The sequence below is a fragment of the Punica granatum genome, chromosome 7 (assembly GCF_007655135.1).
Source record: "Punica granatum isolate Tunisia-2019 chromosome 7, ASM765513v2, whole genome shotgun sequence".
In the NCBI taxonomy this organism is placed as follows: Eukaryota; Viridiplantae; Streptophyta; class Magnoliopsida; order Myrtales; family Lythraceae; genus Punica; species Punica granatum.
Genome location: NC_045133.1, coordinates 26,641,813 through 26,659,217, shown reverse-complemented (window position 1 = coordinate 26,659,217; position 17,405 = coordinate 26,641,813). Strand labels below are relative to the sequence as shown.

At 39.9% G+C, this 17,405-nt stretch overlaps 2 protein-coding genes across 2 annotated transcripts; both read left to right on the top strand.

The window, feature by feature from the left end:
• The first annotated feature begins 12,812 nt into the window (after positions 1–12,812).
• On the top strand, positions 12,813–15,738 carry LOC116214576 (receptor-like protein Cf-9 homolog). The gene is made up of 4 exons (XM_031549962.1): positions 12,813–13,120; positions 13,991–14,263; positions 14,345–14,816; positions 15,523–15,738. The coding sequence occupies exons 1-4, from the start codon at positions 12,813–12,815 to the stop codon at positions 15,736–15,738; spliced, it is 1,269 nt and encodes a 422-aa protein (XP_031405822.1).
• Positions 15,739–15,782: 44 nt separating this feature from the next.
• LOC116214575 (receptor-like protein 41) lies at positions 15,783–16,645 on the top strand. The gene is made up of 3 exons (XM_031549961.1): positions 15,783–15,953; positions 16,102–16,182; positions 16,343–16,645. Exons 1-3 carry the CDS (start codon positions 15,783–15,785, stop codon positions 16,643–16,645), a joined length of 555 nt encoding a protein of 184 aa, XP_031405821.1.
• The last annotated feature ends 760 nt before the right edge of the window (positions 16,646–17,405 follow it).

The following is a 17,405-nucleotide window of genomic DNA, read 5'->3' as shown; positions in this document are numbered from 1 at the left end:
ATTGAAAAAGAGCTGTGGCGAACTTAGAATACTAGTTGCGAGAGGCTTGACAAAAGCCATATAAAGACTTCCGCAAACAGCATATCTGATTAGAATTAGTGGAACGAAAACTAGGAGGAAGGGACATGTAAACCTCCTCAGCCAAGTCCCCATGAAGAAAGACATTATTTACATCAAGTTGGTGCATCTCTCATTCTTAAGCAAAGGCAATGGTTAATAAGCAGCGTACTGTGACCAATTTTGCTACTGGCGCAAATGTCTCGTGAAAATCAACGCCTTCAACTTGAATGAAACCCTTGGCCATGAGCCGAGCTTTGTAACGTTCTACAATGCCATCAGCCCATCTTTTAATCTTAAAAACCCATTTGCATCCGATAGGTTTCTTCCCGGGAATTAGTGATTTAATGGTCCAGGTGCCGTTATCCTCAAGAGCGCGAATTTCGTCTGCCATGGCAAGACGCCATCGGGTATCCTTGGCAGCCTGAGAATAAGTCTTTGGCTCTTTGTCGAAGTCAATTGCAGCAAGGAACGACAATGGTTGGCATCAATATCATTAATGGGAGTAATATCAAAAAGATTATTCCGACTACCGATCATATGTTGTGAAGCTCCCGAATCAATAATCCAATCAAAGTTCGAAGTAATAGGCTCAAAAGTCTCGCCACTTAGTCGATTAACCTCACCATCATCGCAAGGAATCATCGACATGAGCTGCTACAATAAGGCCTCAGAGAGATGGGCCAATTTACTAAAGTCTGCTGGCTGATCAACATGGTCCTGGGCCGCGGTGTAGCTCGCTGGGCTTTGATGGAAGAACTATTGGGCTGACTGACCAGGCCTCCATTACCCACAGTTCAGTTGGGCCGAGCGCTGTTGAGATGGGCCACCCGAGTAAGAGTTACCCGGGCCTCCGGAATGAGAAAACCCGACTCCACCTCCTCTCTGTTAGTTCTGCAGAGTCGAGGAAGAAGAGGACGAGTTGTTCCCGCCCAGTCGAGAGCTTCCAGCAGAGGATCCCTTCGAATTTCTCTGGTCGGAACTTGGATATCAATGCAGCTGATAGTAAGTGGCCCGATAATGACCATTTCGACTGCAGTAATAGCAGAACGAGCGGCCTCGAGGTTTGTTTTCTCCTCTGCTGAAATTACTAAAATTAGGGTTTGAACCCCCACCGAAATCATGGCCGATTTTGGCCGTAAAACCTAGTGCTTCAGACGTTGTTTCCCTGCCGTGTGTAATCAGACGATGCGCTTTGTCATAAGTAGCAATTGAATGAGCTCTGTTCGCATTTGGAAGTGGCTCCATGCTCAAAATTTGCTAACGGATGGTTGAGAATTCGGGATTGAGCCCTATGAGAAATTGATGCACTTTCTCCTTCTCCTTGTGAGCCGTGAGTCAGACTCCAGCATCACATGTATAGACCGGTAAATCGAGGTATAAATCCAATTCATCCCAAAGGCTCTTTAATTTTGAATAATATTCTGAAACTGATATTTTCTCTTGTCTGAGCAAACAAATATCAGTCTTAAGCTGATGAATCTTCACTTCATTACCTTGGGAAAATCATTCTTTAAGGTCATCCCTAAGGATCTTTGCATATAGCTGTGAGAAGGGCGAGGGAGGTTGCTCAACTAGGAAGGTCGTTAATCGTCCTTTCTGCTAGTTCCATTGGGGCGCAACGGAAGCGAAAAAGGAACAGAAATTCAAAATTTCCTACCCGTGAAACTAATTCCAAGACTTACTAGAAGAATAAGAGTAAATAAAAACGTACCTGGAATATTTAAAGTTGTCGACCGAGCGTCCCACGCGTGACGCCTCTACTGGAATCCACACCGACTTTGTCGACGAGTCTTCGAGATCGGCAGTGCTAGCGACCAACACTCGAAAGAAACACCGATGCGACACCCGAAATTTTCAGACTAATGGACCTAATTTGAGTTGAACAATTCAACCCAAAATATATATATTTTATATGCACACATATATACACGTACATATATATATTAGCATATATATATATAATATGTGTGCACTTTTATATATATGCATATATATATAATCATGCTTACTGCCCCTTTTTATAAGCAATATGGGGGGGGTGAAGATGAAATCCCAACCGATGTGGGATTTAGGGAATTAAGGTTCCCTTATGACATGTGTCCTTACACATGTTAATCCACATAAAAGCATGTGTCACCATATTAATCGTGCATCAATTTGGTCCATTTAATCTAATAAATCGAGTCTAATTAATCGACAAATTTAATCTCATTAAATATCCAATTAATTAGTCGCACCATAAATCATCTAATCTCTATTAGATGATTTTATTGTTTCAAAATATCTCGTCAATTTAGTCGTAGTGTGTGACCCTGTAGGTTCCCAATTACGTTGACAGTAATATCAAAATCTCTATTTCAATATTACAAACAGTGAGTGACATCTAGCAATGCATCACTGTTACTCAAGTAATCGGAAAGTCAATTTCTCGACGAACCTTGTGACCTCCGTTACCGTGTAATATAATCCCTTTGTCCTCTATATCTCTATTGAGCCCAAGGCATGGTCGATGACATCCTTGTATGGCTCAATATCTCTTTTTCTTGGTTTACCGGGTAAGTCTATCAGAACAAATGAGCTCGATATCATTATATCGACTCATTTGGGTATGCATACACTTTTAGACTTAACCACCAAGTGGCCGTGAGATATCGCTCCCGTTTCGTAGGAGGGACAAATCCTATCTTGATCACTCACATTCCTCTCCATGCTCTGTGGTATACCCAATAACTGTCTTTATAACCATCCTGTTACAGTGGCGTTTGACAGTATCAAAATATATGACATTACATGTAGGAATCTATGGTGACCTCAAGTCAAAGGACCATTACACTATAGTCACTTTGAGATATGCTAATGACAATCACGTAACAACCCATGTAGCAATCTCATGGCGGATCAGTCCTATACACATTACTCTTAATGTATACATGTGGTGTGATTTGATATCTCCATATCCATGACCTATGAGATTTGATCATCAATCAACACTTACACTAATCTAACCGTATTATCGTTGTCCTAATTAACGATAATACTTTGACTATGGACATTTAGGAATAATGTTCAGTAATTATAGGATCTCACAATCAAGTCACACTTGATGCCTATTGAACCTACTATTCCAAGGACATTATTGTGTAAAATCATATTTAGCGCAATCTACACAATAACAGATATGCCTCGTAATATAATGAAATACATGTCATATTACAGAACTGATGATAGATTGCATCTAGGGCATACACCAATTCCCAACTATCTCCCACTTGCACTAGAGTCAATCTGGCATCTGTCTAATGCCAATAGATCTAGTGTGAGCCTCGTGCTTGCGCTGCACAAGAGGCTTCGTAAGTGGATCTGCGAGATTCTCATCTGTTGGTATTCTGCATATCTTCACATCTCCTCTGTCAATAATCTCGCGAATGAGATGGAAGCGCCTGAGTATATGTTTGGATCGTTGGTGAGACCTGGGTTCCTTAGCTTGCGCAATGGCTCCATTGTTGTCACAATAGAGATCCACTGGGTCTGCGATGCTAGGAACCACAGCAAGTTCTGTTATGAACTTCTTGATCCAAACGGCCTCTTTTGCAGCGTTAGAGGCAACAATATACTCGGCCTCTGTGGTAGAGTCGGCTACTGTCTCCTGTTTGGAACTCTTCCAACTCACAGCACCTCCATTCAGGCAGAACACATACCCTGACTGCGATCTACTGTCGTCCTTATCAGTCTGGAAGCTAGCATCGGTGTAACCTCTTACAACGAGCTCTTCTTCGCTTCCATATACCAAAAACATCTCCTTAGTCCTTCGTAAGTACTTAAGGATGTTCTTTACTGCAATCCAGTGTCTTTCACCTGGATCTGATTGGTATCGACTCGTCATACTCAAAGCATACGAGACATCTGATCGAGTGCATAACATAGCATACATGATAGATCCAATAGCTGACGCATATGGAATCCTATTCATTCTGTCCCTCTCCTCTCGAGTAGAAGGACTCTGAGCCTTCGAAAGGCTTATGCCATGTAACATAGGCAGCGACCCTTTCTTAGAATCCTGCATGCTAAAGCGCCGAAGCACTTTATCTATGTATGCACTCTGACTTAGGCCAAGCAGTCTCTTGGATCTATCTCTATAGATCCTAATACCTAGCACGTAGGTAGCTTCGCCTAAGTCCTTCATAGAGAAACACCTTCCCAACCAAGTCTTCACAGACTGTAGGGAAGGAATGTCATTCCCAATCAGAAGTATGTCGTCTACATACAACACCAGGAAGATTACTACGCTCCCGCTAACCTTCTTGTAAACACAGGGTTCATCTTCATTCTTGATGAAACCAAACTCTTTGATTGCATCATCAAAACGAAGATTCCAGCTCGTAGAAGCTTGCTTCAGTCCATAAATAGACCGTTGTAGCTTACAAACCTTTCCGGCACAATGTGGATCGACAAAACCCTCAGGTTGTGTCATAAACACATCCTCGAGGAGCTTCCCGTTCAGGAAAGCAGTTTTGACATCCATTTGCCAGATCTCATAATCATAATAAGCTGCAATTGCAAGCAAGATCCTGATGGATTTAAGCATAGCTACCGGGGAAAAGGTTTCGTCATAGTCAACACCATGAACTTGTCTGAAACCTTTTGCCACAAGTCGGCCCTTAAAGGTAATCACATTACCGTCCATGTCAGTCTTCTTCTTGAAAACCCACTTACACCCAATGGGTTTTGCCCCTTCAGGTGGATCAACCAAAGTCCATACTTGGTTAGTGTACATGGACTCCATCTCAGATCTCATGGCCTCCAGCCATTTCTCAGAGTCTGGGGCTATTACGGCTTCCGCATAGGTTGTAGGCTCATCATTATCTATGAGCAATACGTCATTGTCTTGAGTCACGAGAAATCCATATCTCTCGGGCTCATGACGTATCCTACTAGACCTACGAGGCTCCTGTGTCACCTGTGTAGAAGATTGTGCCACAACAACTTGTGGTACTTGTTCTGCAACATCGCCCGTCGATTGGTCAATGTCATTTTGTGGTAGAACTTCCCCAAGTTCTAATTTCCTCCCACTAGTTCCTTTGGAGAGAAACTCTTTCTCAAGGAATACCGCAGTTCGAGCGACAAACACTTTGCCCTCGATGGGATTATAGAAATAGTATCCTCGAGTTTCCTTAGGATACCCCACGAAGTAACATTTGTCCGATTTAGGGCCAAGCTTATCCGAAGACAATCTCTTCACATAAGCTTCGCAACCCCATATCTTTAGAAAAGATATCTTGGGACGTTTCCCATACCACATCTCATATGGTGTCCTTTCAACTGATTTCGACGGAGCATTGTTTAATATGAGAGCAGCTGTCTGTAGAGCATATCCCCAGAAGGAGTCAGATAAGTTTGCATGACTCATCAAAGATCGAACCATATCTAATAAAGTTCGATTCCTCCTCTCAGCTACACCATTCCATTGTGGTGTTCCAGGTGGAGTCAGTTGAGATAAAATCCCACACTGTTTAAGATAGTCAGCGAACTCATAGCTCAAATATTCACCTCCTCGATCTGATCGAAGAACTTTAATGCTCTTACCCAACTGATTTTCCACTTCATTCTTAAATTCTTTGAACTTTTCAAAGGATTCAGATTTGTGTTTCATCAAAAACACATATCCAAATCTACTGAAATCATCAGTAAATGTAATGAAGTAGAGATACCCACCTCTAGCAAGCTTGTTCACTGGTCCACATACATCGGTATGTATGAGAGCCAAAAGATCACTAGCTCGCTCACCTTTTCCGGTAAAAGGGGCCTTAGTCATTTTCCCCATTAAGCAAGGTTCGCATGTCTCGATCGATTCTAAATCAAACGAGTCCAGTAATCCATCCTTAAGGAGTCTAGAGATGTGATTCTCGCTAATATGGCCTAAACGACAATGCCAGAGGTAAGTCGGGTTCGAATCATTAGATTTGAGCCGTTTGGTTTCCACATTATAAATAGGCGTATCTAGATCAAGAACATACAGACCATTACTTAAATGTGCACTGCCATAATATACATCATTCATGTACATAGAACAACACTTGTTCTTTATAGTGAAACAAAATCCCTTCTTGTCCAAACAAGAAACAGATATTATGTTTCTACTAATAGCAGGTACATAATAACAGTCGTTAAGATCTAATACAAGCCCAGTAGGTAAAACTAGGTGATAAGTCCCTACAGTTAATGTAGCAACTCTTGCTCCATTTCCAACTCGTAGGTCCACCTCGCCCTTTGTCAACAATCTACTGTCCTTTAGGTCCTGCATATTTCCACAAATATGAGCACCACATCCGGTATCTAATACCCAAGATGTAGAAGTAGTAGATACATTAATCTCTATAACATGGATACCTGAAGTGGAAGTCTCACTTCCCTTCTTCTTCTTCAACTCTTCCAGGTATATCTTACAATTCCGCTTCCAATGTCCAGTGTTGCCACAATGGAAGCAGTAATCATTCTTCGCCACCTTGGCTTTAGGCTTCAACGCACCCAAGTCAAAATTGGATGCACCTTTAGCCTTCTTGCCTTTACTCTTGCTCTTGCCCTTTCTTTTGGTCCCTTGGACCATTAGAACGGATGTCCCCTTGCTGATATCATGCTCAGCTGTTCTCAACATGCTAAGCAGTTCAGGCAATGGTTTATTGTAGTCATTCATATTATAGCTCATAATGAACTGACTATAACTGCTGGGCAGCGACTGTAGGACTAAATCTGTGGCCAACTCTTGACCAAGAGGAAATCCCAGTCTTCCCAGAGTCTCAACGTACCCAATCATCTTGAGTACATGAAGACCCACCGGGCTACCCTCAGTCAACCTTGCCTGAAAAAGTGCTTTAGAGATCTCGAATCTCTCATGTCGGGCCTGCTCTTGATAGAGCTGCCTGAGATGCACGATCATATTGTACGCCTTCATGTTCTCGTGTTGCTTCTGAAGCTCCGAGTCCATGGTGACTAACATGAGACATCCGACGTTTACGGCATCATCATGATGCTTACTATAAGCATCTTTCTCAGCTTGGGGGGCATCGTCAGGCGGTGGCGCAAGAAGAGGTTGCTCTAAGACATATAGCTTCTTTTCTTGGGTGAGAACAATTCTCAAGTTTCGATACCAACCAAGGAAATTATTCCCTGACAGTTTGTCCTTATCAAGGACGGATCGCAAACAGAAAGTACTAGAAGTGCTCCCTGCCATGGTAACTACCATAGAAATATACAAAATAAGTATTATGACACAACAATATTTAATGAGGACTTTATAAATATTGCTCCCACTATTTATATCAAATCAATGACCCTCAACATTGATTCAGAGAATATCATTCTCATAGTAGCTCAAGATCCATATCTCACCAAGCTCTGAGTCAGCGAGGGCTGATTCACCCAGAACTGGCTATTTAGGTAGGGAACTCACTTTCCCAATTGCATCACATGCAACTCTTGATTAGTTGAGTGAATAACTCCTTATTCAAATCTATCTTATAGATCGATGCCCAACTACATGCCTCTGAACTCCTAATCCTATTAGGCTTGCTCAGTTAAGTCCGACCCACTGGTAAACACAACGTCTTACTAGGATAGATAAGGGCATCCTGCGAAGGCAAGGTCTACACACTCATCGATCTTGATCTTGACGAGCGTTACACGGTGGAAGGATATGGACTTAATATTTTGAGGGATTTGATTAACATTTAATCGATCTCACTATACACTATTATGTAACTATTACATAATAGTCCACACGTATAACTATTATACTAACACAACTAGGACATAGTCCATGTCTAACAGTCATGCACCGCAAATATCAAACATAATCATACCAGTACCAAGCATAAAATCATATTTTATGCTATTATCTACTCAGATTCTAACTAGCTAGGCTCTGATACCAATTGCTAGTTCCACGGGGCGCAACGGAAGCGAAAAAGGAACAGAAATTCAAAATTTCCTACCCGTGAAACTAATTCCAAGACCTACTAGAAGAATAAGAGTAAATAAAAACGTACCTGGAATATTTAAAGTTGTCGACCGAGCGTCCCACGCGTGACGCCTCTACTGGAATCCACACCGACTTTGTCGACGAGTCTTCGAGATCGGCGGTGCTAGCGACCAACACTCGAAAGAAACACCGATGCGACACCCGAAATTTTCAGACTAATGGACCTAATTTGAGTTGAACAATTCAACCCAAAATATATATATTTTATATGCACACATATATGCACGTACATATATATATTAGCATATATATATATATATATATAATATGTGTGCGCTTTTATATATATGCATATATATATAATCATGCTTACTGCCCCTTTTTATAAGCAATATGGGGGGGGTGAAGATGAAATCCCAACCGATATGGGATTTAGGGAATTAAGGTTCCCTTATGACATGTGTCCTTACACATGTTAATCCACATAAAAGCCATGTGTCACCATATTAATCGTGCATCAATTTGGTCCATTTAATCTAATAAATCGAGTCTAATTAATCGACAAATTTAATCTCATTAAATATCCAATTAATTAGTCGCACCATAAATCATCTAATCTCTATTAGATGATTTTATTGTTTCAAAATATCTCGTCAATTTAGTCGTAGTGTGTGACCCTGTAGGTTCCCAATTACGTTGACAATAATATCAAAATCTCTATTTCAATATTACAAACAGTGAGTGGCATCTAGCAATGCATCACTGTTACTCAAGTAATCGGAAAGTCAATTTCTCAACGAACCTTGTGACCTCCGTTACCGTGTAATATAATCACTTTGTCCTCTATATCTCTATTGAGCCCAAGGCATAGTCGATGACATCCTTGTATGGCTCAATATCTCTTTTTCTTGGTTTACCGGGTAAGTCTATCAGAACAAATGAGCTCGATATCATTATATCGACTCATTTGGGTAGGCATACACTTTTAGACTTAACCACCAAGTGGCCGTGAGATATCGCTCCCGTTTCGTAGGAGGGACAAATCCTATCTTGATCACTCACATTCCTCTCCATGCTCTGTGGTATACCCAATAACTGTCTTTATAACCATCCTGTTACAGTGGCGTTTGACAGTATCAAAGTATATGACATTACATGTAGGAATCTATGGTGACCTCAAGTCAAAGGACCATTACACTATAGTCACTTTGAGATATGCTAATGACAATCACGTAACAACCCATGTAGCAATCTCATGGCGGATCAGTCCTATACACATTACTCTTAATGTATACATGTGGTGTGATTTGATATCTCCATATCCATGACCTATGAGATTTGATCATCAATCAACACTTACACTAATCTAACCGTATTATCGTTGTCCTAATTAACGATAATACTTTGACTATGGACATTTAGGAATAATGTTCAGTAATTATAGGATCTCACAATCAAGTCACACTTGATGCCTATTGAACCTACTATTCCAAGGACATTATTGTGTAAAATCATATTTAGCGCAATCTACACAATAACAGATATGCCTCGTAATATAATGAAATACATGTCATATTACAGAACTGATGATAGATTGTATCTAGGGCATACACCAATTCCCAACACTTTCCTCAATGGGAATGTTTCTATTTTAGAATAATATCACCATATAGCACGATAATTTTGAAAATTTTCACTACATAGCACATATCATATTAATTTCACTATTTAACACAATATTTTGAAATGTTTCAATACATAGCACAACAAGCAATAATTTCACCACATAGCACAAAATTATGAAAATTTTTCATCCCATAGTACGACGTTGGTTTTTCGTCAATTTTTCAATTTTTTGTGCTATATAGTGAAAAATTTTCATAATTTTGTGCTATTTGGTGAAATTATTGTTTGTTGTGCTATTTCATGAAAAAATTTCAAAATATCGTGTTAAATAGTGAAATTAATACGATATGTGCTATGTAGTGAAAATTTTCTAAATATCGTGCTATATGATGATAACAACCCTTCTATTTATAGTTAGTGTTCCTGGGCCTTGTCCCCCAGTAATGGGCCCTTTAGACATATCTTCAATTGGGGCGGTCTATTGATCTGTTTTTCTAGGGCCCAATCTCTTCCATGAGTTCAATTCCTGTCAATTGTCTCTTATTTTCAGGCGAATTAATTCGTTCGAATATATCTTATAAACTTATATTATTTAAGTGAAAGTCTGATTTTGTAATTATCACCTTATTCATAAAAGGTGGTTGAAAAGTTGGACGTACTCCTTCTTTTTAGTTTAAACTAGATGGTGACCCACGCATTGCGCGGACGAATAAAAAGAAATTTTAATATACAAATCTTGAAGTATCAAAACTTATTCGTATTATTAAATAATGTAAAATTTAATTTTAATATATATATTATATAAATGATTGAGTTCTATGTAAAAATAGGAATTGAGAAAAAGAATCTAAGGCTATAAAAATTAATTTAGTATTAACTTTTTGGTTTAATTATAATATAATATGTAAAACTTGGATGAAAAACAGTAAGTATCAAAACCATCAACTTCAAATTTGCATTAAAAAGTTCATTCAACAAATCAAAATTCAACTATAAAAATGAAAATTTTAGAGAAGACTACTAAAACAATCAATAATGAAGTAATTAATTCGAAATTTGCATTAACAAATTTATACAATTAAGAATAAATACATAAAGCTTATGAACTTGAAGTTCATGGAGAAAAGTTTTCCATTATATTATGATATGATGAAATTATAGTAAAAAAGAAATGTTCTTGGCGGAAAAGTCTAACCGTTACTGAAGCAATACCCATAATGGAATTGCAATAGAGAAGATTATTAAAATTTAACAATCAATATAGATGAAATTAGTTTGACAAATGCATTAAAAGATTTATTCTACCAATTAAATTTCAACGAAAGAATTAAGAATAAATAACTAAAGCTCGTGACCTCGAAGTTCATGGAGAAAAGAAGTCCATCAAATTATAAAATAAAAATTAAAAAGAAATATTTAGGGAATAGAAATTCAAAAAGTCTTACGGGCACCGAAAAGATGCTCATAATGAAACTGCAACATAGATTCTATCAACACAATCAATATCAAAGCAATCAATTTCAAATTTGCATCAAAAAGTTCATTAAGGGAATCAAAGTTCAACCAAGAAAAATAAAAATTTAAAGAAAAAAAGAAAAAAGAGGCTTAACATCATACATACCTACAATATAGAATGATATATATAAGTCTGTTTTATGCCTTCCCTTTTTTTCGGTGGAATTGTTCTGCCTTCCCTTTTTTTCGGTGGAATTGTTCTGCCTTCCCTTTTTGTTTCCCCATATACATAGTCTGATACACACACACACACATATAATGCGGTTTGCACTTATGTTATTTTTCTTTTTTGATAATCTTATGCATATTATTAAATATATATACATATATTCCGTTAATATGAAATTAACCGAATATATCGATATTGGTTGGATCTTCCTTTCTACTTATATCTATGCAAAAGAATCGATATATATATATATATATACATAGTTTTTTTTAATGTCCTTTCTACTTATATGGCCATGCAATATATATTTGTAAGAATTGATATATATTTTGCTCTATATTCTTAAAAAATTTCTTTAATACATAAAATATGATGTGGCAAAGCAAAATAGCTCCGTTTTTTATTTTTGATAATATGACGGCATAAAAATTCGGCTCATACTTTGTTTTAATATATATATATATATATATATATATAGATAACGCAATTGAAGGTGAGAAAGAGTGGAAGGGTAATATTTGTCCACTTTTTTTTTTTACTAACCCGGGGTGTCCAGCCTTTGTCTGACTAATCCCTGGGGCTCTGTGAACCCCCGGCAGCGCACAGAGCGGGTAATAACGCCAAAAGCGCTCCGGTGGCCCTAAAAGGATTCAAACCCTGGATTGAGTGCAAGTTTAGGCGCACCTTAACCACTAGATCAAAACCCTTTGAGGTTATATATGTCCACTTAATATTGCTATCCGCACTCTTTTTTTTTTCTAGTGTCAACCTCTTCCAATTCACATTGAATCACATTATTTTGTTTCTTTTTCAAATCTACGTCCAATGCTAACTTTTTATTTTTCATAAATTTTTTTCTTCTCACAAATCAATGCATCCATGGGTGTATTGAAAAAAAAAATCATCATAGTTGGTGCTGGCTAACTCATTTGATGATGCTAAATGAAAAAGTTGATCTGATTTGTTGACTGCACTGCAGCATACCATGTCAAATGGTTCAAGTAATCAAATCTAATTATCAAATCAAATTGATCTGTGTGATGGATGACAGCATTTCCCTGGTCCACGCCTGAGTCTACTGGGAGTTTTTGTGGAAATCTCGTTCTCTCCGTTTTCTTCTGGCGGCTGTATTGTGGAAATATCAATGCTGCTGCAATATACAAATGCTATACAAGTGACTAAGAAATTTCAATGTATTCTATGCAACACTACATAATGATAATTAGTATTATCCGTAGGGTCGGCCCCACGAGGGAGAGATATATTGAACCATTTGCGCATTTGTTATCAACGAAACTTTGACACAGCATTTTCTATACGAAGGGCACACTCTTTCAGTGGTTCTCAGAAACCATATACCGAACATGAGGATTTGCCGCATGATACTTCTTTTGCTCCTGCAGTTTATGGTTGCTTTAACCGTATCATTACCTTCTACCTTTCCGCCTGAGCTTTCAAATCACGACGATGAGTGCAGAGCTCTGCTCGACTTCGGTAATTCATTCATCATCTCCAGAAATGCCTCTTAAGGCAAGCTGTGATATTTTCTCCCCTGCCTCCTATCCGAAGACAGCATCATGGACGAAAGCCGCAGATTGCTGTCTGTGGGATGGGGTGGCCTGTGATGGAGCGACGAGAGAAGTGATTGGCCTTCATCTGAGTTGCAGCTGGCTTCAAGGAACCCTCCATTCTAACAGCACCCTTTTTTCGCTTCGCAGTCTTTGGAAACTCAACCTTGCTGGAAAAGATTTTGGTGGCTCTCAAATTTCATCCAGGTTTGGCATTTTTGCTAGAATGAGACATCTTAATCTATCTCAATCCGGGTTATCTGGACTCATTCCATTGGAAATGTGCCACCACTCCAAGCTACTTTCCCTCGATCTCTCGGGCAGCTACGACGCTAAATACCCTCCAAGACTTGAGAACCAATTTTTGAAAAGGCTCGTCCAGAACTCGACCGACCTTAGAGAGCTTGTTCACGATTGTACTGACGTGTTGAGAATTTCGCCCGTTTCCATAAGAAACATTTCTTCCCCCTTGACACATTTAAGTATTACTAGTAGCTCTTTGAGGGGCATATTCCCGACTAACATTTTCGATCTCCCGAACTTCTGCACTCTCTACTTGCCCTATAACCCCGATCTAAAGGGCACTCTTCCCCAAATAAACTGGACCAGTCCGCTTGTTCCCTTGCATCTAGAACTAGAATCGACGACTTTAAGAGGGAAACGTAGCTCCGTTTGTTTTCAAAATCGTGATTTAAGATTTTAATTTTAACTTTAACTCAAAACACTATACAACAAAACACACATTTCAAAAGTCAAATTGGTGGGCCCCATATATTATTAAAATACAATCTCATTATAATTAATTATCTCTACCTTCCATTCATTTTATATTTCAAAAGTCAAACTGGTGGGCCCCATATATTTTTGTCTTCTTCTACAATCACAATCACAATCACAAATTCGTGACTTTAACTCCGAAAACAAACGCATTGTAACAGAATCTATTGTTGGTGATGGGCCTCCCCCAATGGGGGCCCAAGAAAGCCCAAGCAAACATTTGGTCCAGCCCATGGAATGAAGCAGTGCCTGCCTCCCCCTTTTCTGGTCATGACAGACGTTAACTGTCATGGATGGCAGATTGCTTATAAATATAAGGAGGGGGCAGCAGAACGAAGAGGAGAAGACCGCACGATCAGACACCCGAGTTTTCCAGACATTATCACCTGGCGCCCTATGTGGGAACCATGAGCAGCTCAGGATCTTGGACCTTTCATCGAGCAACCTGAGTGGTGCCCTAGAGTTCGAAACAATGTTCTCGAAGCTCAAAAATGGCATACTCCTCTGGCTCCCATCAAAGTTGCGACTGCTAGTGCAAAACAATGGGAACTGCTCCTTCCCAAATCTCGACATGTTAGTACTCTCTGATTGCAGCTTAACCGAATTTCCATATTTCTTGAGTTCTTAAGAACTTGGCTTGCTGGACCTGTCAAGAAACATGATTGAGGGGCAGATTCCTCAATGGTTATTTAGCATAGGGATTGATACCTTGGAGTTCTTAGTTCTATCTGATAACAAGATTACCGGAGTCATGTCCCAATTCCCTTGGAATTGTATAGATTTCGCTCTCCTTAGTGGAGACTTCCTGGAGGGACCGCTCCCAGCCCTGCCACCTACAACTTACTTATCTGATGTCTCAAACAACAAAATCTCCGGAGACATCCCATCTTCATTTTGTGGAGTAAGTTCATTAAGAGATCTGGTTCTGTCAAATAACAATCTCAGCGGCACCGTTCGGGAATGTTTTGGGAATTTGACTAATCTGGGGCGGTTGAATTTGGGCGGCAATCAGCTAGAGGGTCCATTGCCGAGATCTCTTGCAAACTGTACAATATTAGTAGATGTAGATATCAGCAAAAATGAAATTTCTGACACTTTTCCATACTGGCTGATTATCCGTGTTGAGGTGTTGAGGAGTAAAATATGATAAATTCCACATCGGAAAAGAAAAGGAAAATCTATGAGTTAATATGTTACTTGGGTACCACCACTTATCAGCTTGAGCTTTTAAGTGGATATGGGCACAGGTCCGTATAAACCCAATAAAAATTTAATATGGTATCAGAGCCCTGATTACGCGTAGCGCGCCCACGCGCATATGCGCACCCATGTCACGCTAGGCCCAATATGTCGAGTGCAGCCAAGAGTGCGCCTCGCCCAAGCACGGAAGATGAGCCCGGCTCAAGGTCAATTGTTGAGGGCAGGTGTTTAAGGGCACGTGACAACGTGTAGACAGATATAAACCACACGTTGCACGTGAGAGTGGGTGTTGAGGCGTTGCACGTGAGGGCGGGTGTTGAGGTGTTGAGGAGTAAAATAGGATAAATTCCACATCGAAAAAGAAAAGGAAAATCTATGGGTTAATATGTAGCTTGGGTACCACCACTTATTAGCTTGAGTTTTTAAGTGGATATGGGCCCAGGTCCGTATAAGCCCATTAGAAATTTAATAATCCCCAACTTAAGATCTCTTGATTTGCAGTCAAACAAGTTTTATGGTTTCATTAAATCCGAAAAAAATCCGTTTTTCCTCGGTCAGCTAGAGTACTTCTCTATCACTGCAAATAACTTCTGTGGTCTGTTGCCAGTAGTGAACTTCTTTTCAAATTCTAGATCTCGATCATTGATTTATCAAATAATGGTTGCAAAGGTCCCGTACCAATTCCACCCCCGGCAATTGGTTTCTATCCTGTGTCTGGAAATGAGTTTATGGGTGAGATTACGTCTTCAATCCGCAATGCTACTGGTCTTGAGGTCATCAACTTGTCTAACAACAGCCTGAGTGGCACCATCCCTAGTGTCTTGCAAATTCCAATACCAGTCTATTAGTGCTCAATCTTCAAATGAACAAGTCTGTCAGCCAAATTCCTAAAATGTTTGTCCCAGAGAACAAATTGACGTCCATTGATTTGAGTCAGAATCAACTTGGGGGTGCACTACCACGATCTTTGGCAAATTGCAAGAACATGGAGGTCCTTGATCTCGGCAACAACTACTTGGAGGATCGCTTCTCTGTGTGGTTAGATGCTCTTCCTGAGCTGCAGGTCCTTGTTCTGAGATCCAACAGTTTCCTTGGCCCTTTAAATTGTTCCAAGAACACAGATCACCCCTTCGCGAATATCTCTTTAATGTTCGATTCTACTCTCCGACAACAACTTCTCTGGTCCTTTACCGATTACAATCATCGTCAAGGCAAATGCCATGAAGAATGAAGAGAAAGGAGGTCTGCAGTACATGAAGAGTAGACGCTATGGTTACCAAGATTCTGTCAAGGTCATCATGAAAGGGATGGAGGGAGAGTAGGTTAGAATTTTGACCGTGTTCACGACTCTTGACATGTCTAGGAATCCTTTGAAGGACTGATTCCAGAAGCCGTTGGATATCTGAAGGCCCTTAGAGGGCTCAGCTTTTGTCACAACACTCTTACGGGCAGAATCCCTTCTTCTGTAATCTCGAGTGGCTGGACCTCTCCTCAAACAAGCTCACTGGGCAGATTCCTACAGCATTAGCAGAGTTAGCATCACTATCCTACTTGAATCTCTCGGTAGATCAACTCACAGAGCCCATCCCTCAGAGCACACAATTCGACACATTCAACCGTGACTCTTTCGATGGAAATCCCAGATTATGCTGGCATCCCTTGCCACAAGCATGTGGAGATGATGCACAACCCTCAACAACTTCCCCAGATGAAGAAGGAATGAACTCGGGAACCAGATCGAATGGAGAGCTGTAGTCATGGGCTATGGATGCGGTGTTGGATTCGAGATTTCAGGGGGATATATCATGCTAGAGACAGGGAGACCGAGGTGGCTGGTGAAGATGGTTGAGAGGAAACAAACCGGCCAACGAGAACTGCTATTCCAAGAAATCACACAAGGTAATGTTTACTGCAAATTCTTCCTTTAGGTCATGAATTGCACATCTTCTAGAAACATATTTGCCCTTCGATCTCATGCTGTTCATATTTTATTCTGCAGTTTTCTCTATCTAAGTTCGGTTAATCTGTAAGAACTTTGCACCTATAACAACCTTGATTTTCATCCTGAACCCTTTTTGTTTTTGAATCTCCATGCAAAACCTTGTGAATCAGGAGAAGCCGAGGTCAATAAACTGGGCAAACCAACAAAGAGACAGGGGTTATCTCCAAACAGCTGATGCGCAAAAGAGCTTTTGATGAAGTCGGGAATCTTCAGAGCCCTCTTTGCTAGAATAATGTTGCTACTATAATGAGTTCCTGGACATATGTAACAGAGTTCTTCCATTTTTCATGCTATTCATAAGCACGCACTTGTATGGTATTACAGGATATGTTTTATAGGCATGTTTTCTGAGGTGATTCCTATTACTGAAAATGAAGAGAGAGAACTGGAAAATACTCCGGGATGAAGAGGATAAAGTTAGAGCTTGTTCTGGTAATCTGCACACAGATGCACCTGCTATTGTGCGTAAACTGGCATCGAAATAATATAACCACCAATGAACATGTTGATTAC

What these genes read in the sequence shown, in the direction of transcription:
- LOC116214576 (XM_031549962.1), top strand. Translation starts at nt 12,813, where the DNA reads ATGAGTGCAGAGCTCTGCTCGACTTCGGTAATTCATTCATCATCTCCA. An exon ending in GGCTCTCAAATTTCATCCAG is followed by an intron (nt 13,121 to 13,990) that starts GTTTGGCATTTT and finishes CATGGATGGCAG; the next exon opens with ATTGCTTATAAATATAAGGA. An exon ending in GGCTGATTATCCGTGTTGAG is followed by an intron (nt 14,817 to 15,522) that starts GTGTTGAGGAGT and finishes TTCAAATTCTAG; the next exon opens with ATCTCGATCATTGATTTATC.
- LOC116214575 (XM_031549961.1), top strand. Translation starts at nt 15,783, where the DNA reads ATGTTTGTCCCAGAGAACAAATTGACGTCCATTGATTTGAGTCAGAAT. An exon ending in ATGCTCTTCCTGAGCTGCAG is followed by an intron (nt 15,954 to 16,101) that starts GTCCTTGTTCTG and finishes ATCATCGTCAAG; the next exon opens with GCAAATGCCATGAAGAATGA. An exon ending in GTTACCAAGATTCTGTCAAG is followed by an intron (nt 16,183 to 16,342) that starts GTCATCATGAAA and finishes TCTTACGGGCAG; the next exon opens with AATCCCTTCTTCTGTAATCT.